The sequence below is a fragment of the Gracilinanus agilis genome, chromosome 5, assembly GCF_016433145.1.
Source record: "Gracilinanus agilis isolate LMUSP501 chromosome 5, AgileGrace, whole genome shotgun sequence".
Taxonomy (NCBI): Eukaryota; Metazoa; Chordata; class Mammalia; order Didelphimorphia; family Didelphidae; genus Gracilinanus; species Gracilinanus agilis.
In genome coordinates this window covers 267,186,513-267,212,750 of record NC_058134.1, presented here as the reverse complement: position 1 = coordinate 267,212,750, position 26,238 = coordinate 267,186,513, and the positions used below count along the sequence as shown (strand labels likewise).

Below are 26,238 nucleotides of genomic sequence, written 5' to 3'. Positions count from 1 at the left end.
CTTTCTTTCTTTCTTTCTTTCTTCCTTTCTTTCTCCCTTTCTTTCTCCCTTTCTCTCTTTCTTTCCTACTCAAGACACTAAGGAGTTATGTGGCCCTGGGCAAGTCAGCACACTTCTCTGTTCTTTAGTTTCCTCCTCGCCAAATGGAGATAATAATGTATTATCTGCCTCACCAGACTGTTGTGAGGAAAATGCTTTGTAGACCTTAAATGCCTTAAAGAATTGGGAGTTGTTATCATTATCATTATTTTTATTATTATTTCATTCCACATCTACTATGTGCCAGGTGCTATGCCAGATACTGGGACCACAAAGACAAGAAAGAAATAGTACCTGCCTTCAAGAATCTTACATTCCTCATATCCTTTAATCCAGCAATACCACCGCTAGGATTGTACCCCAAAGAGATAATAGGGAAAAAGACTTGTACCAAAATATTCCTGGCCACACTCTGTGGTGGCAAAAAATTGGAAAATGAAGGGTTGTCCCTCATTTGGGGAATGACTGAAGAAATTGTGGTATGTGATGGTGATAGAATACTATTGTGCTGTAAGGAATGATGATCTGGAGGATTTTTATATGAACAGGGAGAACCTCCCTGAACTTTCCTACTAGTAGCAATACAAACAAGCCAGGACACTCCTGAAGGACTTATGGGAAAGAATGCTAACCACATTGAGAGAAGGAACTTTGGGAGCAGAAATGCAAAAGAAAAACATATGACATCACTTATCACATGCATATATGGGTATGTGATTTGGGGTCTAGGCTTTAAAAGATGGCTATATAGCAGAAATGAATAATATGGAAATAGGTATGAAATGACAACATTTGTACAAACCAGTGGAATTGCTTGTCGGCTCTGGGAGGGGTGAGGGAAGAGGGAGGGAAAAAATGAATCTTGTAAACATGGGAAAAGATTCAAAAAGAATTTAAAAAGAATCTTATATTCCATAGGGAACCCAATATACCCTCTCAGAGAAGTGAATAAAAAAATCTATGTATATTTTTGGACCTGGGCTGTACTTTCACTGTTATTATAGAGAAGTCTTGGTGAGGAGCCTTTCTCTACTAATGCAGCACTTGTTCTGTAATTTACAGATCTGAAGGTTGCTTCAGAAGTAAAATGACTCTCTCAGGGTCACACAGCCAGTATATGGTAGGGGTGAAACTTAGACCCAGGTCTTCCTGACATTGAGGCAAATGCTGCCTCATAAAAAGAATACATAAGATAAATACAAGGTAATGCCATTAGAAATAGTCAGAAGAAAGAGTTCCTACAACCATTGTTTTTTAATATGGTCACCAGTAAAGAACCAGTAAGTAAGATGGAGTGGCACAAATGTAAATGAAGCTGGAAACAGGTAGATCTAGAAGTTGTGCCTGAGGTGGCTCTGAAGTCAACCTGGGTTGGAGCCTTAGTTCCAACATTAACTGGCTGTGTGACCTTGGGGAAGTCATATAGTGCTAAATCTGGAGCTAAGAAGATGAGTTCAAATCCAGCCTTCTAACACTTGTTAGCTGTGTGACTCTGGGCAAGTCATTTTATCTTGATCTTTCTTGGTTTCTTCAATTGTAAAATAGGGATGGTAAGAGTGTCTACTTCACAGGGTTGTTGTGGAGATAAAAAGAGACAATTTTTGTTAAGTTTAGCATAGGACGTGTAACATATGAGGTGCTTAATAAAATTTTCTTTCCTTCCTTCCTTCCTTCCTTCCTTCCTTCCTTCCTTCCTTCCTTCCTTCCTTCCTTCCTTCCTTCCTTCCTTCCTTCCTCTTCCTTCCTTTATTTTATTGATGTCTTTTGTTTTTTACATCAATGTTTTTGTTTTTACATTTACAGTTATTTCTGGGTGACCCTCTTCCATTCCTGTAATTGAACCCCCCTGTTTCCTTCCAGGCCCAGTGCTCTACCCATAGTGCCACTTAGAGAAAGAACAACTAGATGATTGGTCTTATCTACTGAGACTGCTGACAAAAGAGATGGTATTTACCCCATTTGAATCGTTGATCCCAGGAAGGAGGGAATGCAGTAGTCAGCAGCTGCCAGTGTATATGGTGGCTGTGCAGCTGAATCATCCCAGTAAATATCCTTCTTCATCTTGGGTAGACTCATGTGCATTTCATCCACAGCCAAAAGGGATACCTAAGACCATCATCATATTGTTAGAATTGAACAGATCAGGGGATTATAGAAGCACAGTCTTTGAACTGGAAGGGACCTTAGAGACCCTCCAATCCAACTCTACTCTTTTTACAGAGAAGGAAACAGATGGAGAGAGGTTAAGTTACTTGCCTAAGGTCACCCAGGTGGTTAAGTGGCAGAGAAGGGATTTGAACCCAGGTCTTCGTAACCCCAACCCCCCTACTCTTTCCATGTAAGATAAAAGTGAAGCTCCCACAGACTGGTCTGGGATTGAGGAACCAAACAGCATAGACTCAATGGCGTGCCTCTGACCCTGGAGCAGAGACCATAGTCAGCCTCCAGATGTGACTCTGCCTCTGATGCTTCAGGTGACCTTAGGCAAGTTGCTTACCTTCTTGGTGCTGCATTTTGTGCTAAGAGTAGACTAGTCTTGGACCTAGACAATGTGGTCCTCTCTATGATGTTGGGGATCCTTTAAGGGAAGACTCATACAAATACAAAGCGGTAGTGACTGGAGCGCGGGCTGGCCTCTCTACTCAATTGGCCATGGACCTGTGGGGGAAGAGGAAGCTGGTGTTGGGTCTTCCTGCCAGGAATACCTCCCTAGACTAGGTCTCTGAATACCTGCAGCACTTCCCTCCCAGGCTGCCTTTGAGGGGTGAGGGAAAGGGACTAATTGGCTGATTCTGACCTGGCCCAGATTCCCAGTGATCAGACATCTTTAACATCTGGTCACCTCTGTGAACTTGGGGTCTTACACCATCTTGAGATGGGCAACCATTTACATGATTTGTGTCTGGCGGCACTAGAGAAAGAGATTGAAGAATCAATTAGTCACGAGGCCTCAGGTTCTCCGCTGGAAGGGAGGGAGGGGGGGTTCTGAAGGGTGGATCGAACTTACAAAGAGCGTTGGCGGGGCTAAGTGTCCCTGCAACCCAGATTCAGTCCTATGTGAGAAGAGCTGGCACACCCAGAGGGGAAATGGACCTGGTCAGGCCATACAGGACATGGAGAATCAGTTTGCTGCCATTAACTGCTGAGGCTGTTTACCGCATTCACAAGCACAGCCCTAGAGCCTTTATTAACATTCTGGTATATTATCAGAGATTTAGCACTTCGAATGCTTGCCTGTGGGATGGGAAGGAAAAGCCACTGACCTGTAAATTTCTATCTATACACCAGTTAGTTTCAAAATCGTCATCATCTTCACCAAATGGGTTGATAAGTTGTTCGGCCACCTGTAGTTAAGAACAAACCCCCAATGAGGCCTACAAACTAAGAGAAATAGGACATTTTAAGAAAAAATTTTTTTTGATTCCTTGTCCCTTTGAGGAGTCTGTTGTTGTTCAGTTGTGCCAGACTCTATAGCCATCCGTGGGGTTTTTCTGACTAGGTTATTGGAGTGGTTTGCCGTTTCTTTCTCCAGAGGATCTTTTGGTCAGGCAGTCAGAGGTTAAATGATCTGCCCAGGGTCACACAGCTAAGAAGTGTCCCAAGGCTTGATTTGAACTCTAACCACTGAGCAATAACTACTTCAATTTAAGAGTTTATCATGGTCTAAAGCAAAGTTCAAGAAGCTGGGTGTTTGTCTCTGCTGTTCCAGATAGCAATGATCAAGTCATCACATTTTTTAAAATTGATTTTTATTTTTATTCCGAACTTAGCAAAATGCCAAATATGACAGGCATTTGCCTTTAGATAATTAGTATTTATAAAGCGCCTTAAGGTTTGCAAAGTGCTTAAGGAATGTTATCTCATTTAATCTCACATTAGTCTTGAGAAATAAGTACTGTTGTTATCCCCACTTTACCGATGAGAAAATTGAGGCAGACAGAAGCTAAATGACTTGCCCAGGGTTACACAGCTAGTAAGTCTCTGAGTCTGGAACTCATCTTCCACTGCCCTTCCTAATCATAGACAGACAGACAGACAGATACGGAGATACATGAATAGATAGATCAATAGATGAACAGATAGATCATAGACACATAGATACATAGAAACATGGATGGATGGATAGATAGGTAGATAGATAGATGATAGGTAATAGATGAACAGATAGATCATAGACACATAGATACATGGATGGATAGATGGATGATGGATGGATAGATAGATCATAGATACATTAGATCATAGGTAGATACATAGATACATGGATGGATAGATTGATGGATTGATTGATTGATTGATACATACATACATACATACATACATACATGGATGGATAGATAGAAAGATAGAATAGAAAAAGTACATGGAACTGCAGTTGTCTATTATGTAGGAATTGCTTCTCTTTTAAAGCATTTGGTAACATCAACCTGTAGATTTCATAGCTGTACAACTAGTCTGATCTTTCTGACCTACCTTCTGTTCCTTTTACATGCCCCGTGTTTGCATGGAACATAAATAAATCGGTGTTCTGTTTCAATAAATTAAAAGATAAATATATATCATTTTGTCATTTATCAACTTACCATTTAACATAAAATGATAATAAATAAATAAATGATTATTGTTTAGGTAGAAATCTATGCTTGTCTAGGAACGAGCCCTAGATGATACCAGGAATTTATTATTATTGTTTTCAGCTACAGTCAAATCAATACATGGTTAATAAGCAATCATGTGCCAGTGGCACAGACCATATAAAAGCATAAAGCACTGGTTGCATATCCCCAGAGCTATGATCTCATCCCAGAGGGAGAGGAAGCAGCAGTATTACCTGGGCTAGGGTTGCAAGAGCTGGGGAAACAGGAGATGAGGAAAAAATTAGGAAGAGAGATGTGGTAACATAGAAAATGAGGATTGAATGGAACAGCACGAGTCCTGGGATGGTCCCATCTCAGACACTGATAAACTATGAACACGGGCAAATTACTTGATCTCTTAAACCTGAGTTTCTGCCTCTGTGAAATGGGGGACAGAAATACTTGTACTGCCTACCTTTTGGGTCTATTGTGAGGAAAATGTGTTGCACATCTTAAAATGACTTCATCCACATGAGTTATCAGTCTCATACTTCACAGAAAAATGAGACCAATTTCTCCTTCTTCTCCTCTTAGCATTTCCCATGCCCTTGACATCCTCCTCCTCTATTTCTTCCTGTTCTCCAGTCTTTGCTCAAGCTGACCCTTGGCAAAAAGATTGGATCCTTAATCTGTTCCCTTCCTGTCTTTGCCAGCAGACTGTCCCATTATCCTCCTTACTCTCTTGATGGTCTTTCATCTCTTGCTATCTTTTGGCTCTTTTTTCTACTAACTACAAGCACTCCCCCCAGTCTCCCTCATCTTAGGCCAGACCAGTAGAACTTTAGAAATCTACAGGTTGGTATTATCAAATACTTAAAAGAAAGGCAATTCACACATAATAGAGCCCTGTAGTTTCAGGCAGCTTCTCTGTTTTACTCTTTCTGTATGTATGACTAGGGATAGAGCACAGGACCTGAAATCTTTCTAGCTCAAAACTCTATCCATGATCCTATGCTCCTTTGCCTTCTCTCAAGTGAATTACAGATAATTTCATTATAACATCATCTTGGGTCCCCCCACCACATGACTCTCTTTTGGATGTTCATAGAGGGGGGACATAATTTGCTAGGAGAATCAGGCCACTGATATTTCTGCAAACATATTAGGTCAAAACAAACACACCCTATGCCACTGTGGGGATTGTCCAGAATTATTTTAATTTCCCCAAATTCCAAATCAATATCGATCCTGGCATTTCTCATCTTCATTCCGAGTTATCCTCTTTTGTGTCACAGCATTTTTATTGTTGGAAAGGGTGTCCAGTTGAATGCTACGGGACAGTCTCTATCCCTAGTGTGGGCTTAAAGATATTTGCTGCGTTGTATGGAAAATTACTTTTCAGAGGGTGGAACAGAAACCAGCAGCCAACTGCTAGCTGATTATCATCAGAACTATTCATGCTTAATTCTTTGTTGTTCAGGGAATAGCCAAGATATTCCCAGTTCCAAGCTCTTTTACTCTTTGTCCTTGACTACTAGGGCACAAAGGATCTATGTAAATATGCATTTGGATGATAACTTGTAAATTATATACCTAATGAGGGCATCCATCCTAGTAAATTTTAAAAAATAGCCATCAATGACATGCCCATCTTCATTTAAGGGCTTGCCATTTGGGAACTACCTTGCGCTATTGTCATTCTGTATTCAACTTCAGCTGCCAGTTTCCTCCCCAGTTGCAAAATCATAATGCCCCTGACCTATTTGTTGATGGGATTTAGAGCTGGAAAGGACCCTAGAGAGCACCTAGTCCAAATCCTCATTTTACAGATGAAGCAAGTGAAGCCTAGAGATTAAATGATTTGAGATGAGTAGCAGGCGGCAGAGTGGAATTAAATTGACTTCCTCCAACTCAGATCCAGTGCCTTTGCAGTATACCACACTGCTTTAGAAAGGAACTATTTCATTTTTGTCTTTGTCTCTCTAGTATCTGGCACATAATAGTCACCTAATAAACTGCTGTTGATGGATCAATGGTAATCCCACCCTTATTCTCCCAAAGAACGAGCTCCCAAGGACCCAGTGAAGGTGGTTTGGCACATGGCGCAGGCATAATCTTAGTTTCTCAATGAGATGAAACTGATGAGAGGAATTACACATCAATTCTCAGTGGCTAGGGATTAAACTGTTGACTACCTTGAGCCATCCTGCATAGAAGAAGAATTGTAAGAGCGTAAAGATGGGAATGTAGAGATCTAAATCGTGCCCTGCATAGCCTTTGGTGGGATCCAAAAATTGTCGTCCAATCAAGCATGCGAAGAAGAAAGTGTAGACAGCAAGAGTGACTACCTGAAATAAAGAGAAATCTCTGTAATCGAGAAAGCCGAGATGGGGGATATGGAAGCCCAAATAGAGTTTGTAAATAATTCTCTACCTGAGTGTAGACGAGTGGAATCCCAACCCAGTCATAGCCAAACAAGAGGCTGCACCAAGATCGATACCGATTCATCTCCTAATCCAGAAACAGACAGCTTTTGTGACTTGTTAAAATAACAGTGAGGGGCTGGTGGTAGTAAGAATGGGCGAGGGATGAATATTAACGAGGATTAAGAATGTAGACATGGCATTTACAGTTGAATCTATAATGTTTATTAGACAGGCTGTCTTAAGATATAAGGAGCCACAAAAAGCAGTTAATGGAAGGAATTTTTAAAATGCTTTGAATCAGGCAATACTGCCAAAACATGTCACCTTCCAAGCTAATGGATTGGAAGGATAATGCGCCATCAATCTGAATATGGAATTTTTCAAGAGGAAACAAAGGCCTAGGATTTTGCAGTTATGTATCACCTTATAAGCATCATTATTATCATCATAACTGATGAAGGCAGGGGGCAGCTGACTAGCTCAGTGGATTGAGAGCCAGGCCTAGAGATGGGATATCCTGGGTTCAAATCTGGCCTCAGACAGTTCCTAGCGGTGTGACCCTGGGCAAGTCACTTGACCCCCATTGCCTACCCTTACCACTCTACTGCCTTGGAACCAATACACAGTATTGATTCCAAGTTGGAAGGTAAGGGTTTAAAAAACAACAACAGATTAAGGCATAAAGCTTTAAAGTTTACAAAGCACTTTATATGTGTTATCTCATTCAAACTTCCAAGGAAACTGAGTCTTACAGAAGTAAGTCTGTGGTCACAAAGTAAGTGTGAAAGTTAAGATTCAAACCCAGGTCTTGTCTGATTCCAAGTTCAATACTGTTTCTTCCCTAACCTGCTGCCTCTCTTCTGTCATCTTTAGTGAGGCAATAGGGTTCAGTAGAAGGAATAATGAACATAGAATTGAAAACCTGAAAACAACTTTGACAGACTCATAGATCAAATGAGTCTATCAACCTATGATTTCAGACGTTAGTAAGGGTTATGGCGAAAAGGGTTGGTTTTTTAAAAAATTACTAAACCTGGCAATGGGAAACTCCCTCTACCCACGCAGACCATCAGTGGCTCTGCAACTTACAATATTAGAGAGCTTCCATGGGCACATTAATGACTTGCCCAAGATCACACAGTCAGTATGGGTCAGACTGTTTAACTGCTAGGTCATTATGCTCTTCTCTGAATGGAAGGATAAGGATTACAAATGCTAATAAAGTCATTCTAACTATTTTGGTAAGGGGTTTTAGGAGATTGGATTTGTTGTTATTTTTTGGAAAAGATTAACTACTTTTCTCCCACAGAGGAAATTTGCGGCATCCTCTCTTTTCAGACTGACCAGTGTTACTTGGGCATTATATCAGACTTTGTGAAGCAAAATTACCAACCAATGTAATGGAGACGATGATTCTCGCTTCTTGTTCCATGACTGCTAACTTTTGTCCTCAGGTTAGGGAGTACTTACAGTCATTAATGATTGTAGATCAACACTGTCTCTGATTCTTCCCTCTTTTCGGGCTTTCGATGCCAAATTTCCAAACCAGATGAATGGAACCCAGTATTTCAGATGAGGAGACTTAAGGTGATCAAATAATTTTCTTTCTTCTGCTGTCATAAAGCCTACATAGAAAAGAAAGATAGCTGAAGTATGAAGTATTTCTCACTCAATTCAAGCTTTTGGGGGAACAATCTCTTATATGTTGGCATATTGAGGATCTCCAAAACAAACGTGTGCTGTAAAGCTCTAATCCTTGAGGAGCTCACAATCTCCCCGGGGAGATGGCATTCTTATATGGAATATGTCGGACTTAATGGCCACTGAGGTCCTTTCCAACTGAAATTCTATGATTCCATGATTTGTTGCTCAAAATCAATGTGGCTCAGAGCCCAGAGTGTCTGGTTCATAGTCATGGTTGTTGACTACTGCCTCTTGCTAAATGTAGCAGACTGGTTCACTTAGTAACAATAAACCTTTTAATAAAACTTTTAATATCCTCTAGTTGACACAATTTTGCCTTTGAGTAAGAGGCAATGCAGTATGGTGGATAAGAGAGCTAGACAAGAAAACATGGATGCAAATACCATCTCTGACCCTTGACAAGTCTGGGCAGTTCTGTGACATTATAAATTACCTGGAAAGTGCCAACCTGCATAGTTAGAGGGGGAATTCCCCACTTGGGAATTTCTAGTCCTGTTTCTATTCCCATTTTGTCCTTGAGAGATTCAATATTTCTTTAGGATTGATAGGGACCTGGGAGTATGCCCTTGACTAACAAAGATTGTGTCCCTCTATGACAGTCAAAAGTGTCTGTGATTTGTGTGTGTAACTGTGGTGTGTGTGTGTGTGTGTGTGTGTGTGTGTGTGAAGAATTCCTAAAACTGATCCCTCTAGGCCAGTGATGGGCAAAATTTTTAAGAGGGGGCCAAAGGAAAGGAAATATCCATCCGTCAGTCTGTTTCTAAGGCAACTCTTTAGAAGTTTCATTGTATTGTATCCTTCTCATGGTATTTGTCGGATGGCCGGATAGAACATTTCAGGGTGTTCTAGGCTCACCTACAGAGAACAGATGTCTTCTCCATCATTGAGTTCCTACCCAACACTCATTGAGTTTGGTAGTATAGCTAGAGTGTCTACTCTGCTGGTATGGCTTTTGAGAAGCCAAAGTCACCTCTTCATTGGTTTGAATCATCAGAATAGGACTTTAGTGGACAGGGATATGCAATGAAACTTCCCCAGATGACCATTCACTTATCTACAGGACAGCCCCCAAAGTCTTGGTGCTATTAACACTTTTAAAAGCACTAAGACTTTTAGGCCACCCTGTTTAATTTCTTTTAGATCTTTTAGTTATCCTAAAATAACTTCCTCTCATATAATTTATTATTCATGTCATGGGTCAGATAGACCTGGGAAGTTATTTGCTAAGTTCTCAAGTAGTCAGTAAATTAACAAATATGTATTAAGCATCTACTATGTGCCAGACACTGTACTCACCACTGGGAATAAAAAGAAAGGCAAAAATAACCCCTGCCTTCAAGATGCTCCATCCTAATGGAGAAGACCACTCTGCAAACAACTCTGCAGAGATGAGAGATATTGGGTGAACTGGAGGCAATCTCAGACAGAAGGGACTACTGTGCTCAGTGCTAGGAAAATAGATTCAGAAGCAAGACAGTTCCTGACCTTAAAGAATTTATAATGAATAGACAATGAAAAAGTTTCAAATAGTCTAATGTATCAGTACTGAAGACTTAAACATCTAGAGGACAAGTCATTTAACTTTTGTCTGCCACAATTTCCTCCAGTGTAAAATGAGGACAGTGATAGCACTTATCTTGTTAGATTGTATGCTCTTAAGGGCAGGAACTATCTTTTGTTTCTTTTTGCATCTCCCATGCTTTAGGACAATGCCTGGCACAAATACTTAACATGTATTTGCTGATTGATTGATTGATTGATCAATGGAGAGAATATTTGTAAAATTACTTAACATAGCACCTGGCATATGGTAGCATTAAATATTAATATGTAATGTATTACATACGACATATATAGTGTAATGCATAGTATTAAGCATAAGTAGTTATTTAATAATGAAACACCTGCTTCCTTTCTCTTTCCCCTCCCACTTAAGTGGGCCAGATTGTTCCTCTGCACACTTCTCTATCATACATAGGATTCCCTCTGACTTAAAGATAAGATATGCAGTGGGGAAAATAACAGTCATTTTGATTTCCTTTGGTTACTTTGGCTTCTCATCCAAAGCATCCCTACAATAATCATATTCATGATTCCTTAAGATCTGTGTTATTAGCATAGAGAAAATTTCCAGATTGACTATCAGATGAGTTCACCAAATAGCATTCAACACAGAATAGAATCTTAGGCTCAGCTTTACCAGACACCCATTAGTGTTTCTAGAATGCATTTGCTATTTGTGTTCTAGCTTTTGTTGACTAAACTCTACTGGCTAATTCCATTTTGGGAGGCAGCAACATCAGGTAGCTGGCCCCACCAATTACTCTCTTTTTGTCTCTGTCTCTGTTTTTGTCTGTCTCTGTCTGTCTCTCTTTCTTTCTCTCTCTCCCTCCATGGTCACCAAGCCTTAGTTTCAGTTCAAATTAATGAAGATTAATTTAATCTTCTTCTGTAATAGTACTGATCCAACATCTCCCTCACTTCTCATGACACTGATGACCCTTCAAGACCTTTCCAACACTCAGACACCTTCCCACAATACAAAGAATTATCCTACCTCTTCCGCCTTACTCAGGCAGATTATAGACATGTTCAAATAATTATTTCCATGTATTCTAAGTGGTTAGAGTAAATCTATCAGCCTTGACATATATGTTCCTCTTTAATATGGCAAAGTGAGGGAGCCTTCTTAATATTAGGCACAACTGAGATAAAGCTACCTATGAAGAGGTGAGGAGGACAGAATCACATTATGAAGGTGAAGAATACAGGTAAACAAGTGGAATGAGTATGAAGATTGATGACAAGGGGAGAAAATATGGCAACTGGTGGGAAGGGGCTATGTATTCTTTCCTTCCATAATTTGTTCTAAGTTCCAAGTCTTAGTTTTCTATACAGGAAGCTGTCTTTAGGAGCCATCTTGTATCTTTTCTTTTAACTAAGTCTTATCTGATATGGTTCAAATTCTATTTCTGTAAGTAAGAAAGGCACTTTCATGAAACTTGTTTATTCTTTGGAATCCCATTGAATTCTAAAGCCTCCTATGGGAGCAGAGCTAGATGGCACAGTGAATAAGAATGCAAGCCTGGAGTCAGAAAGATTTATGTTCACTTGTTCAAATCTAGCCTCAGATACTTACTAGCTGTGTGACCCCCCCAGCAAGTCATTTAACACTGTTTGCCTCAGTTCTTCATCTGTAAAAGAAGCTGGAGAAGGAAATGGCAAACCATTCCAGTATCTCTGATGAGAAAATCTCAAATGGGATTGCAAAGAATTGAACGCAACTGAAAAATGACTGAAGGAGATCAGAGCAGTACCAATCACTCTTTTTTAAAGATATAAAATGAGTGATTAATAAGATCATTTGGTTTATTATAGAATGATAGGTAGCAAAGTCAGTCAATAATTGCCCATAATAGATCTATATAGATGTAGTGAGTTAGATGGTGTCTATTTGAAAGATTGGCAGAGTATCCAATAGCTACAGTCTCATAGATAGGAATGGCTAAGAAGGAAGTGGAAAATAAATAAACAAACAAACAAACAAACAAACAAATAAATAAATATATATATATACACACATTTATATATATATATAATATATACACACGTGCTGTGAGTATGTATGTATCTCTGTGTCTGTCTGTCTGTCTGTCTGTCTCTCTGTTTATCTATGTATATAATATAGGCTGAGTTAGAATTGAGAAATGAGAACCTGGCTGGAAAATCAGAATGGCTAGAATGATCCAGGACCAGTAGTAAGAATTTGGCAGAGGATAACTAAGCATATATTGTAGAATTGCAGGCAAACAACCTTATGCTAAATAACTCAAGTCATCTATATCTATTAGCTACATCTGAACCTATATTTACTGTGGTATATGTACTTGTCTTATTCAGGAAATTTCTTTGGAATAAAATTCTTGGGATGGGAGAAAGAGCCCCTAGTATATGAGAACCCAGAGCCCTGTCCCCCTTTTTTTAAACCCTGACCTTCTGTCTTAGAATCAATACTAAGTATCAATTTCAAGGCAAAAGAATGGTAAGGGCTAGGGAATTGAGGTTAAGTGACTTGCCAGGCTTTGAACCCAGAACTTTGGGTCTCCAAGCCTGGTGCTCTGTTCGCTGAGCCACCTACCTTCCCCAGCCCAGAGTCTTTTTAAGGGGGATAGGAGGGAAGAGGTGGTCAGTAAGAGGCTGTATATTTCACTTGCACTTATTTTGAATATATTTTGTATTAATTTATGTGAGTTTGTGCTGCTTTTTCCTAGTTGAATAGAAGCTCCTTGAGGGCAGGAGTTGGTTGTATCATTTTTTTCTTTGTAACCCTATGGCCTAGCATGGTGCTTGGCAGATAGCAGGCATGTTTGTTAATAAATGCTTGTTGACTGATTGGCTAATTGCTATATTCCTAGTCTGTGCCCAACACCTGATGATTCCATGTGAACAAACTCCTAAAATAGAACCATGGGAAGCCAGTCAAGCATCAGCCCTTTGAAGCATCTCACTGAGTGGGATGAATTCGTAGTGAATTCGTTTCTGTGTGCGCTTTCCTTCAGACATGGTGCAATCTCACCACAAGCCAGGCAAGCATTCCATTCCCCACTGAAGCATCTCCTCTATTCCTGGATTCATCGTATGAGGCTTTCGGGGTACTGACTCAGTTTTGGAAAGACCTGCCAGGAGAGGAACAGCTGGTATAGCTTTCCCTATACCATTTTACCTCCAAGTATCTAGCTCAGGGCTACAGAATGATTTCACTAGAGTCCTCTTTGCAAGAGTGAAGGTGACTTACAATGCCTTGGCAATAGTCTAGGAACTAAATAGTCTCTGAGACTCTTCTAATTTCTTGGGAAGGGAAAGATCACTGATTAAATCATCTTAATATTCCAGAAAGGACTCCACCCTAAATCAAATTAGCCTTCCCATCATAGCTTCTAAATTTAGGATATTTACCTTCATAACCACTCAACTCTGTCTTCTCATGGTTAGATAATTTGCTGGCTATTATTTGACCACTGATGTCGACAGAAAGACATCTGCTTCCCAGGGACTTCAGTGTCTGAGTTTATCAGGACTACCGCCAAAGGATAAGTAGCGTATGGTTAAATTTGAGTCCCCCAAGCAGATTTTGGATATCTTTCATGCATGTAGTTATTTACATGTTGTCTCCCCCATTCGAATGTGAGCTCCTTAAGGACAGACACTATTTTCTTAGTCTTTCTTTTCATCTCCACTGCTTAGTAAACACATAATAAATGCTTGCTGGATGAATAACCAATGACTGAATTTTTCTCTTCTAAATATATTGCCTTTTAAAATCCTTCTACCACACCTCATGTTTGGAGTTGTAACTAGGGATTATTTTACCAGGGAGGAAAACCAGTTGTTTTTTTTTTTTGAGAGACGGGTGGTGGAGGTATTGACCCCTGAACAACTAACTTGTTAGGATTGAAGGGGAAGGAGAGGCTCCAGAAGAGGCACCAGAGTAAGAGGGCCCAGAGCCATGCATACAGTGTCCTCTATGTAGATCTGTGGATAGCACCCTGAGGTTAGAAGCCTGGGTCTAAGAAAAGATTTGAGCAATCCACAATCCACTGAAAGCTTGCAGAAGATCAGTTTGGGGTCTGGGGTCTGATCTGTCAAGAGAAAGAAGCATTCTTTCCCCATCTCATGTCACTGTCCTCAGGCAGACCCAAAGTCTCCTTACCCTAAATATGATCCTGTCCCATCCCTCTCTACAGGTCCCAAATATTTAGGAGCATCTCATGAGTGGAAAGAAGACCACAGATAAAGCTAAAATAATCTTATCTACAAACTGAATCCATAATACAGTTTTACCAAGAGGGCTAGGTCTTTATATTATCACAAATACCATGCTCTTTGCTGTTCTTGCATCTCAGATTAATGTGATTTTCAAGATAATTTTGAGCTTGCAGTATGTCAGACTATAACTGGTGTAATGCAGGGTTGCTAGCAGAAGCCTTTGCTTTTGCAAATTCAACTGTAAGCAGCCCTGGCAGTAAGGGGTTTTAGAATGTTAAGAAAGGCAGTTGGAGCAATGACCCCTTTCACTTAGAATTCTGTTTGTCTTTGTCCAGGAGTTAAAAGTATAAGATTATCCTTCTTCTCTTCCCCTGAGACAAGGGATGATGCTCTTTGGGGAGTGGGGCCAGGTTCACTGAGATGCTAGATAGAGTCTAGCTTATATTTTGGACCTTTTCTGACTAGTAAATTTTTACAGAGGGGATGGAGGCTGTCATTGGGGCCTCCTGTCCACCCAACCACATTTTGTGAAGCCCTTGCATTCCTCTTCTTATATTACTTCTCAGTCCTCTCTCCCCACGATGGTGTCAGCAGCTGTGTCTTAGGTCTGAGAATCAGTTATGACATTTTACCCCATCCCTGAACTTCCTGTTCTACCCAGAGCCCTTGGCATAGAACTAGGACAGTCTGAAGAGACAAGGTGGCATGTGCCAAGCTGGGAGAGCCAACATATGGGCACATGTCCCTTTCTGCAGACTCAGATATCAGCTCCCAGGATGACTCGGCTATCCTTAGGACTAGGCAGGGTAAGTGGTTTCACTATGGCTAGGGACTTCAGGGAAATAGAGGACCATTCCCACCCCATCAGAAAAACAACAGAAAGAAAGGACTAGACTGGCAAGTCATCTCCTCTCCCATCCTTTCTCCTTACGATGCTCCAAATCTCTTGAACATCATATACATAAATAACACTTCTTTCCACAATAAGAGATGTCTTAGAACATAAACATCACTAGGTGTCACTGGAAGAGGTAAGATATTCATTTAAATGCACATTAATGGGGCAAACGACATTGATTATCTACTTTGGGAGGACAAACAGGAGGAACATCAAGGGCTTTATAAGTGGAGGGGTTAGTAGAAAAAAGTTAGAAAGAGGAGTGGAGGTAAATAAAATTTCATCTACTTGATAATTCTGTTTAGGCTTGTATCTATGCTTGGAGTTATCGGCACATGGTTCTCAAGGGTACAGTAAAGCATTTAGTTAATCATGGCCTCCTCTCCCTATGTGATAATAATACAATTTCCTAAAGGTTGATATTTCTCTTTATATATTCCAAATTTCAAACGAGGTAATGTTTTCTGGTTTGAATGTCACTTTATCCAAATACTAACAATGAAATTTCAACAGGATATTCTCTTTAGAATAATTGTGTTTTTTTAAGTAGGATTTTTCTCTATGATTTACCTTCAATGATTTTTAAAAAAAATGAAAATCAAAAATCTTTTGCTTCTTGAAACTTTCTATAAGTTTTATCTTAATGAGAAAATTCAAACCATTACTACATATGTATGAAATAAAATTTCATTTTATTTAAAAAATGTGGCAGATTTTGCTTATACTCTCTTTTCCTCCACTTCCTCTATATTTATTGGCTTAGCATTCAAGTGGGCTTTTGTAAAGTTTGACCCTTTACACTTGGCTATTCTCATGGGTTTCAGGTGGAAAAAAAGATGCTTATCCACTTTTCACCTGGGTTTTCCTTCAAAATGACCCCAGCCAAACCACTTGAACCCCAAGTTGCAGAGCAGTTGCTGGTCTGCTTTGGTAGAGAGAATTTCTTCATTAGAATAATAATATGATGATAATGACAATGATGATGATAACTAGCACTTATATAGTACTTGACAGTTTGCAGAGCACTTTACAAATAGTCTCTCATTTCACCTGTACAACTACCATGGAGGAGCTATTATTATCATACCTTCACATATGAGGAAACTGAGGCAGAAGGAGATTTTTTTTTTTTTAGTGATTCAGGATCACACAGCTAGTCTGAGACAAGGTTTGAACTTGTCTTTATCTATCCTGATTCCAAGTCCTATGGGTTTTACACTTTGCTTCTTTGATGCCTCATGGGATTTCCCTATACCAATAAAATCATGGGTTTGGTTCCCAAAAATGGCAAATGATGTAGTAAATAATCACAAGATTGATTTCTAGACTAGACTTTTCCAGGTTTTATTTTTCTGTCCATTTTATATCCATGAACTTTTCCTAGAAAGTGTAGGACTTGGTAGAGAGTACTCCTTCCCATCTGACTGTCCATAGACCATTCCTCTTACCATGTCACATGCCATAATTTTACATTTATTCTTACAACATTTTAATATGGTTCAGGATATACTCAAAAGTTGCTGCCAAATGGGTTGGTGCTTGACCCCTCTGGCCTAGGACACTGAGAGTTTAAGAGACTTTCCCTGAAATCCAATGTCTGGATGTATTAGAGGCAGAACATGACCTCGGGTCTTCTCAGCTCTGCAGTCCTCTATACCATGAAGCCTTTATGTTCTTTAGGCCTTCCTCAAAAGTCATTAAAAACAACAAAGGGCCAAGAGCAGATTCCTGAATCACTAGGCAGCCAGGCTGACCCATTACTAACTGCTTCTTTGGTTCTGATCAATCCACCAAAATATTCTAGTACTGAGCTCACTTCTCTCAGAAGACCCAGGTTGCCATGATCCCGCAATAGTAACATCTTGACCAAAACACGGAAACCCTAGTTTAGAAACATGTCCTAGGCTGTCTACTTGCTTAAGATCAAAATCAGTCATATTTTTAAAAACCCTTTTTGTAAAAGAAAATTGAACCCAAATGGTCCAGTAAGTATCCTACTAAATATACAGAGAATATAGTCTCTTGGCACTTATATCTCCTACTCCTCACATATACCTTTGCAGATGTAATTTGGAGTTGTTTTTCAACCACCGCTGACTTGTCAACCCTGAAACCTCATTGATCAGCATCATCTTGAGAGATGGCCTTTCAATACAGCTTCAGACCAAAACTGGATCAGAATCCATTTCGACTACTACCATTGCTCAGATTAAGCCCCATAATCCAGGGCAGTATCAAAATCAACTTGGCCTTCCGGGATAGAAAGTCCAAGATAGCCAAAAGGAGCCTCACACAACTAGAACCTGGTAACTTCTTTCTGGTCCAGCAATAGTACATACTAAGAATGCTCTGGGCGATTGATTTCTAAAAGAGCAGAGTAACCTTTTTTCTGTTATTGACACCAATGGCATCCTGGTGAAGACTGGTTCTGATCAGAACCGGGATTCCATTGGTGAAGACTACTGATTCCTAAAGATATAGATTTTTAGATTCTTAAAATTAGTTTTTATTTTATTTTTGTCTTATTATTATTATTTTATTCATTTTATTATTTTAAATTTATTTATTGAAATTCATTCATTCATTTTAATTTAACTTTGATTCATTGTAATTAAATTTATTTATTTAAATTATGTTGTATTGTAAATTTTATAAACTTATTAATATTTATTATTATTTTAATTTACAATATTAAACTCTTCCCTTCCATCTTAGAATCACTACTGTGTATTGGTTCCAAGACAGAAGAGCAGTAAGGGATAGGCAGTGGGGGTTAAGTGACTTGCTCAAGGTCTCACAGCTAGGAAGTGTCTGAAGTCAGATTTGAACCTAGGACCTCCCATCTCTAGGCCTGGCTTTCAATCCATTGAGCCATCCAGATGCTCCCTTAAAATTAGTTTTAAGAAGCATTTATTATCTTCTCCCTCTTAAACCTCTTGATTGAACAACTTAAAAACACCCCAAAGACAAACCCCTGGTAATAAATATGAATAGTTTAAGCAAAATAAATTCCCCTGTTAGCCATGGCTAAAATTATATCTTTCACAGAATAATATCTTTTAAGTGCATAAAATACAATACTTGGTATTACAACATACCAAATATTGAATATAGTGAATTAAATACATATTAAAATATTGATTGATATTTTGAAATGTATTGAAATGAATTAAAACATTAAATGCTTTAACATATTGGAATATATTGAAATAAATTAAATATTAAATGTGTTAACATATTGAAATAGATTGACTATATATTGGAATATATTGAAAGAAAGTGAATATTAAATATTTAAACATATTGAAATATATTGACTACATATTGGGATATATTGAAATAAACTGGATATTAAATGCTTAAACTTTGAAATATATTGACTACATATTGGAATGTATTGAAATAAATTGAATATTAAATACATTAACATATTGAAATACATTGACTATGTATTGGAATATATTAAAATAAATTGAATATTAAATATATTAACATATTGAAATATATTGGCTATATATTGGAATGTATTGAATATTAAATACTTAAACATATTGAGATATTTTGACTATATATTGGAATATATCAAAAAAAGTGAATATTAAATACTTAAACATATTGAAATATATTGACTACATATTGGGATATATTAAAATAAATTTAATATTAAATACTTAAACTTTGAAATATATTGACTACATATTGGAATATATTGAAATAAATTGAATATTAAATGCTTAAACATATTGAAATATATTGACTACATATTGGAATATATTGAAATAAATTGAATATTAAATGCTTAAACATATTGGAACATATGGACTATATATTGAAAAAATTTTGGAATACATTGAAATAAAGTTGTATTTTTTTTTTTCCTCATCCGAGTTCATGGAGCCTTGACTTCTACCCACGGGACCTGCGGTTAAGAACTCTTCGCTTTAGAAACATTTAAATGCTGTCTATTAGGGAGGGCAAACATATAACATATGAACAAGATTTAAACAAGGGAGTCTCGGGGGAACATCCCTAGGTTTTCATCTGAGGTGGGAAGGGAGAATAAACAAGCCACAGTACCTGCCTCTACCACATGGTCTATTGTCGGGAATCTCTTGAACACCGCGGTGCTCACGGAGCGGAAGATGAGTAGGGAAGTTAAATTGACATAGCGCATGAGGGTTCTTCTGAGTAAACGACCATATTCGTCTCTTCCATGAACGCTGCTGGAAATCAGAAACATCAGTCTGTCTGGCCATGGTAGATTGACAAATTGGTTCCACCATCGGTTCACCACCAGAGTTACATAAAACCCTAAAGAATAAGAGAGCGAAGGTGAAGTTTCTTTCCTTGGACGGAGAATCACCGCGGATGCATTTTAGTACAACCTGACCCCTTTGGGGCAGACAGCCGTCACCCCATACCTTTGTAATACTGCCCTACAGGAAATGTGAAATGTGCGTTATGCCTGGGACCCTGTGGAACCTGGTAAGTGGATATTAGACTTGAGCTACCGACTGCAAAACGGTTAGTGACCAGAAGGCTTTGGGATTAATACCTCAAACTTGTCCAATGTTAATTTAGCAAAAGCGTCTTTGAAGGCGAAACCCTTATGCGTGATGGTAACTTCTTATCACAAGCAGTTGCTTTTCTGGACATGCCTCTTAGCTTGGTAACACTTCCATGCACAGTCATCTGTGTCATCCTAACGGAGACAGCTGGGTGGCTTCATTCTGCGTGTCACCTATACTTACCAAGCACAAAGGTTACTGGAATTTGTTCAGCATATCTGTCACAGTAAATTGATAATTTTTCAAAGTAACGTTTTTGGGCTCCTGTAAGTAACAATCTGGAGCAAAAATAAAATGCATATCCCTTTATGATATTATACTTTTGCACCTGCTCTGCATGTGACATTAAGTGCAAACAACTTAGCAAAAAAAAAAAAAAAAATTCATGGCAGTCACCAGGAGCAAAGAATAGAAATGTTCTCGAGCTGACAGGTAGGTCTTTAAACATTGTAATTGCTTAATATTTCAAGCAGCAAAATTGTTACACTTATTAAGATGACTAAGGATTAGATATGTTTTAATAAACACTTGATTAAAAAAAACCCAAACTTTGTGTTTTGATTACTTTCTAAGATGGCACTGACTAAAACAGATCAATACATGTGTTTTGAAGTGAGGCAATTCTTCCATGATTCCCCAGGGAATTTTTACATGAACAAAATTATTTATACTTAGTAGAATGACTATTAAAGTGCATTTAGAAATTACTTAAATAACCCTTACTTTCCATGTAAGAAGAGGGGGAAGGGCTAGAGAAAGGGGGTTACCTGACTTGCCCAGGGTCACACGGCTAGGAAGTGTCTGGGGTCAGATTGGAACCTAGGATCTTCCATCTCTAGACCTGGTTCTCAATCTACTGAGCCACCTAGCCACCTAGAATCATTTATCCTAAAGTTAAATTTTATTTTAGAGGTCTCCAAAAAGGAGATGAAATTCAGAAAAATATGGTGTTTTTAGGTTCACAAAGAGCAATTGGAAAAGATACATTATAGTTTGGATACAACCTAGATTATATTTGATTGAGCATATTTTCTCTTAATTTGGCTTAATTGTTGAGCCGACATTTGTTTAAATTAATGTGCTCATTATTGTTCTTTGCATTATGGGGACAGAGCAGAGATTCCATTCTGAAAGAAAACTGAAGGCATTCTAGAAAGATTTATTTGTGAATGTGCTTTATCCTCCTCAATTAGAGTGTAAACTCCTTGAGGTTGGGAACTGGATCCCATTCATTTTTGTATTCTTCTTAATGACCTGTCTACTGTTTTGCCCAGAGTATTTGCACAGTAAACTCTGAATTGAATTTAAGTAGTTTAATCCAGATTACAATAAAAATACCAATATACTCAAAGAATAATCTACAAAAGTTGAGTATTATGGCGATATTAATGAAGGAAAAATCCAGAAAAGGATATGATTACAAAGCCTTAAGGACTTGTTTTAAGATAATGGAAATATGCAACTTGGGCAAAGGACTGAGGAACCATTTTAGAGGACCAGAGGAAATGAAGTAATGACCAGTGGTCAATTAGTGAACTGAGAAATGGTGACATAAAAAGAAGAGAGCATTGGGAGAGTGTGGTGTTCCTACCTCAGATTCAGAGGAAGAACTTGGTGAAATATAGACTATTTCCACAGAATCCTTCAGAAAGACCAATCACCTAAGCCAAGAATTATTGTCGTATTGGTTCTGTCACACTTCTGCTTACTCATACATGGAAATAGCCAAAGAGGGCTTACAAATGGTTCATTAATGCATCTATTTACTCTATCTATCTATCTAATCTACCTGTCCATCCAACTCTCTCTTTATCTATCCCTCTAACTATCTCTCTTTATCCATCTATCTATCTATCTGTCTGTCCATCCATCCATCTACTATCCATCTATCTATGTCTATGTCTATGTCTATGTCTATGTCTATGTCTATGTCTATGTCTATGTCTATGTCTATGTATCTATCTGTCTGTCTATCTATCTATCTATCTAATCTATCTATGCTTATACTTATCTGTCTCTCTAGCTCTATCTTTATCTACCTACTTATCATCTATCTGTCTGTCTGTCTATCTATCTGTCTATCCATCCATCTGTATGTATGTCTGTCTGCCTGCCTGGCTATATCTGTTATCTATCTATCTATCTATCTATCTATCTATCTATCTATCTATCTACCCACCCATATGTGTTGTTTACCACAGGATTAAATGACAGATGGATTCAGAGACTACCATTGGTAGAGACTTCAGGCTTATTTAGTCCTACTGGTCTGAATTAAGAAAGAAAAATGAGCAAATCTCTGAAAAAGGAGTTTGTCCTCACATCTGTCTCTTGCCAAGTATAGTTATTTGCTCATTTTAGATAATCTTTAAAATAGTTTTTTTTTCCCTTATGGTCATAATAGTAAAAATAAATGAGAATCTGCTTAAGCCTTCTTACAGCTATGCTTTGATTTCTTAAATCTGTCAAGTCTTGGGAAGAAGACAAATTCAGACAGAGTGTTCAATGTTGACACTGCTGGTCAATATATATAAGGGATTCATTTGATAAAACAGGAAGCATAGAGTCATGAAAATAGTCCTGCACTTAAATCAAAAGATCTACATTTGAGTTCTGGATCTGCCATTTATTAACTATGTAACCTCAAGTAGTCATTTCATACCTTTTATCTCTTTTCTCACTTGTAAAATGAAGGCAGTTGGACTAGAAGAGCTCTAAGTTCCCTTCCATCTCTAAAATTCCATGATTCAGTGATTCCAAAAAAATTGCAAGAAGACTAAATCATACATTTTCTAATTGGGGGCAGCTGGATAGCTCATTGGATTGAGAGCCAGGCATAGAGACGGGAGATCCTAGGTACAAGTCTGACCTCAGACACTTCCCAGCTGTATGACCCTGGACAAGTCACTTGACCCCCATTGCCTACCCTTACCACTCTTCTGCCTTGGCTCCAAGATAGAAGGTAAGGGTTATAAATAAATAAATAAATTTTCTAATTGCTCTATGTTGCTGCTGTGGACGTTTGCTAACTTTAGACAAAATATACTTATATATAAATATTGGGGCAACTTTGTGTTGGCATGGATGGTGTACCAGGTCTGGAATCAGGAAGTCTTCAGATATGACCTCTTACTTACTAGCTTACTAGCTAAGTGACCATCAACAAGTCACATTTACTGCCCCCCCCCATTTGCTTGAGTTTCTTCTTCTGCAAATTGGTGATAATAATAGCAGTTACCTCATAAGATTGTTATAAGGATCAAAAGAGATAATATTTGTAAATCACTTAGCACATAGTGCCTGGCACATGGTAAGCACTATAATAAATATCGGCTTTTATGATTAAGTATAATTTTGTGGAATGTGTTAAGTATTGGAGTTAAGCCTCCTTTGGGGACAAAAGTTCTTTTAAGCTTTTAAGAGGAATGTCATTTTCGTTAACAACAGCAGCAAATCCATATTAATGAAAGCAAACCAGTTTGACAACTCTGCTTGACTGGTTTCTTGTTCCCTTAACATTCTGAAAGTTCAGTTACAATTTTGAAATAGGTGACAAAAAAAAAAAACAAACAACAACTTGTTATGAGTTTTGAGAAAACTTTCCCTTTAAAAGATAGACCACATTTTGCCAGATCCTTAAATCCAATTTAGAGTTCATTTTGGTTTGTGGTAAAACTTCTCCTTTTTCAGATGCCAACTAATAATTTTGAGTAATATCTAAATCCATATGTCCTTCTCGCTCTGAATAGAAAGCTCTTGGTGATTATAAGGATAATTCCTTGTGGAAAAATCAAATAAGAATTTGTCTACATGGAGAGAACAAATGAAGATCAAACTGTGAAACCATGAAGCAGAATCATAAGAATGCCAGTCTTGCAAGGAATCTTATTGGCCATCTGCACAATCCGTACCTGAGAAACAATCCCTTCTACCAAAAGGCTGAGAAGTGGCCATCTAACCTTAGCTTAAGAGTCCAGCTAGAGCTTTCCAAGGTAGCCTATTGCATTTTTGAACCACTCTAACATATCTTTAGATATTTTTAGATATAATAAATATATTAGATATTTAGATATTCGGATATTTTTCCTTATATCGAGCCCTAAATTTGTCTCTTTGTAACTTTTGTCCATTGGCCCAGGTTCCTCTAGGGTCAAGCAAAACAAACTAATCCCTCTTGTACATGATGGCCTTTTAAATATTTGAAGACAGTCATTGTATCCCCCTGGGTCTTCTCTTCTTCAAGAAAACATATCCCCTTCCTCCAAAAGGTCTTAATAGGACATAGACTCAAGACCTTTTTCATCATCCTTCATTTTCAGGAGACAGCCCTCATCAACCATGAAATGTCTTATTTTACTGCTCTATTCTAAAATGTATGGGGAAAAAAAGAAATGTATGGCAAACTATTAGCCTTTTGAATACGAATCTCCATAGTAGTTTGAATGAAAGCAAGCAAAGCTGCATTTAGAGAAGGGCTACAACTTCAGCCAGACTCTATTTTTCAGCAGTGGGCTTATTTCTAGGTAGGAGTCTGTCTCAGCTGGGTTGACCAGACAGACAAACAGATAGCACCAACTAGCTGATGTTTTAGGAAATCTTCACCTGCTCTTGTGATTATATCTTGCCATAAATCTCGATCTCCATCATAAAGATGGATTTACCAATTGAGCTTTTATAGATTCTATAGTTTGGATTCTTAAGGGGTTCTTAATCTGGAAGTCATGACATTTTTCAATTACTGTTTCAAATAGAAATGGTTTCCTTTGTAACTCTTTGTAATTTTTTTGCTGGCTATTATTTCAAAATTACTCTAGAAAGAGGTCCATAGGTGTCAACCAGAATACCAAAAAGGATCCACGACACAAAAAAGGTTAAGAAACTCTGATCTAGAGGAAAGATGACTTGTGTGGATAAGGATTTCAGTCTTGGGCTTCTTACTACTGAATAAAGAGTGCTATTACTGATACTTGGGCATCAGCATATGGGTGGCATGGCCATTCCTTTCTAGTCTTTGCTATTCCACATAATCATTTTGTCTGTACCTTGGCATAAACACTCCATGATCGGCCTTCGATGGCATTTTGAGCATGGCATATCCATGATGGTTATCAGCTAATTATCAAGCTGATATTAGAACCACCTGGACACAATGGTTAGCATATACTTTTAACGTTATAAATGGTGTTAGGGATCAATTCAAATAACTTGGGTGGAGGAAGAGAGAACAGAAAAAGAACACATGCAAAAGGGTAAGTCAGAGAATGCAAAGTTAACCAGCAGCCGAAGGGCTCCGATTCTGGAGACTGTACCTCTGTATCATGTCGGATGACTGTTTAAGGAGGCATGCAAAAATGTTTTAAAGGTACCTGTACATCATACTTATTGCCGTGTAAAGAATAGCAAAGGCAATAAATTCCCTGTACAGCAGTTTGTAGATGCTGCCTCTCCACTTCAGGAGTAACCTATGAAATCCAAAGAAAGTAGCATTTGCTACCTTACTGGAGTAAGTGACAGTCATCCTCTGGATAATGAGTTTCTGGAAGAACCAAAAAAAGAAAAACCACTGGTTACCAAAAAAAATTATGGTAGATAGGACTTCCCTTATCAGAAATCCAAATCATTAGGCAGAATTCTTGACATATGGGGATCGAGGGCTGATGGATTAAGGGCTACCATTGCAGCAGAACTCTTAAATTAAAAAAAAAAATTTAAGATCGATTTAAAATTTAAACTAAATTTAAAAAAATTTAAATTAAATTTAGTGACCATCAATATAACATTTGAGTGCCCAAACAAGAAAACAGAGAAGAGGTAGGGATTATGGCAAAGTCAATGGAGCATTTGACTTGGAGTCAAGAAGATCTGGGTTCCAATTTTGCTTTAGACACTTATTAACTGTGTGACCCTCCTAGGTAAATTACTTGACCTTTCTATGCTTTAGCTTTCTCATCTTTAACATGAAGAGATTGGATGTGATGGCCTCTGAAGTCCCTAAATCTATGATCCTGTCATAACCACTGATTATGAAATGATAAACTCCCGCTATTTACTGGTTTTTAAAAACCGAATATCAACTTTTAACAAGAAAGCAAAGAAACTATTCTGATTGTTTTGATGCCTCCTTCTGAGCTTTTTCTTGTGTATTTTTCCAGATTTTGATGCTATTTTTATTTATTATTGTCAGCCTGTTTATCAATACTTTGGTTCTTCTCTTTTCACGTTCTCAACAGAATTCTGGACGCTCCATACCCCTCAACTGG

The 26,238-nt window shown here is 38.2% G+C and overlaps 1 protein-coding gene across 1 annotated transcript in view; it reads right to left on the bottom strand.

Annotated features, from left to right (window-relative positions):
• The window catches only part of BEST3 (bestrophin 3), a 41,216-nt gene extending 15,705 nt beyond the window's left edge, over positions 1 to 25,511 (bottom strand). The window contains exons 1-8 of the mRNA XM_044677848.1: positions 25,345 to 25,511; positions 20,162 to 20,256; positions 19,488 to 19,721; positions 8,513 to 8,667; positions 7,050 to 7,127; positions 6,812 to 6,964; positions 3,303 to 3,383; positions 1,994 to 2,145 (exon numbers count right to left, since the gene is read on the bottom strand). Of these exons, the coding sequence (XP_044533783.1) occupies positions 1,994 to 2,145; positions 3,303 to 3,383; positions 6,812 to 6,964; positions 7,050 to 7,127; positions 8,513 to 8,667; positions 19,488 to 19,721; positions 20,162 to 20,256; positions 25,345 to 25,496 (1,100 nt within the window). The 5' untranslated portion in view covers positions 25,497 to 25,511. The remainder of the gene's footprint in view (positions 1 to 1,993; positions 2,146 to 3,302; positions 3,384 to 6,811; positions 6,965 to 7,049; positions 7,128 to 8,512; positions 8,668 to 19,487; positions 19,722 to 20,161; positions 20,257 to 25,344) is intronic.
• Between the last annotated feature and the right edge of the window lie 727 nt (positions 25,512 to 26,238).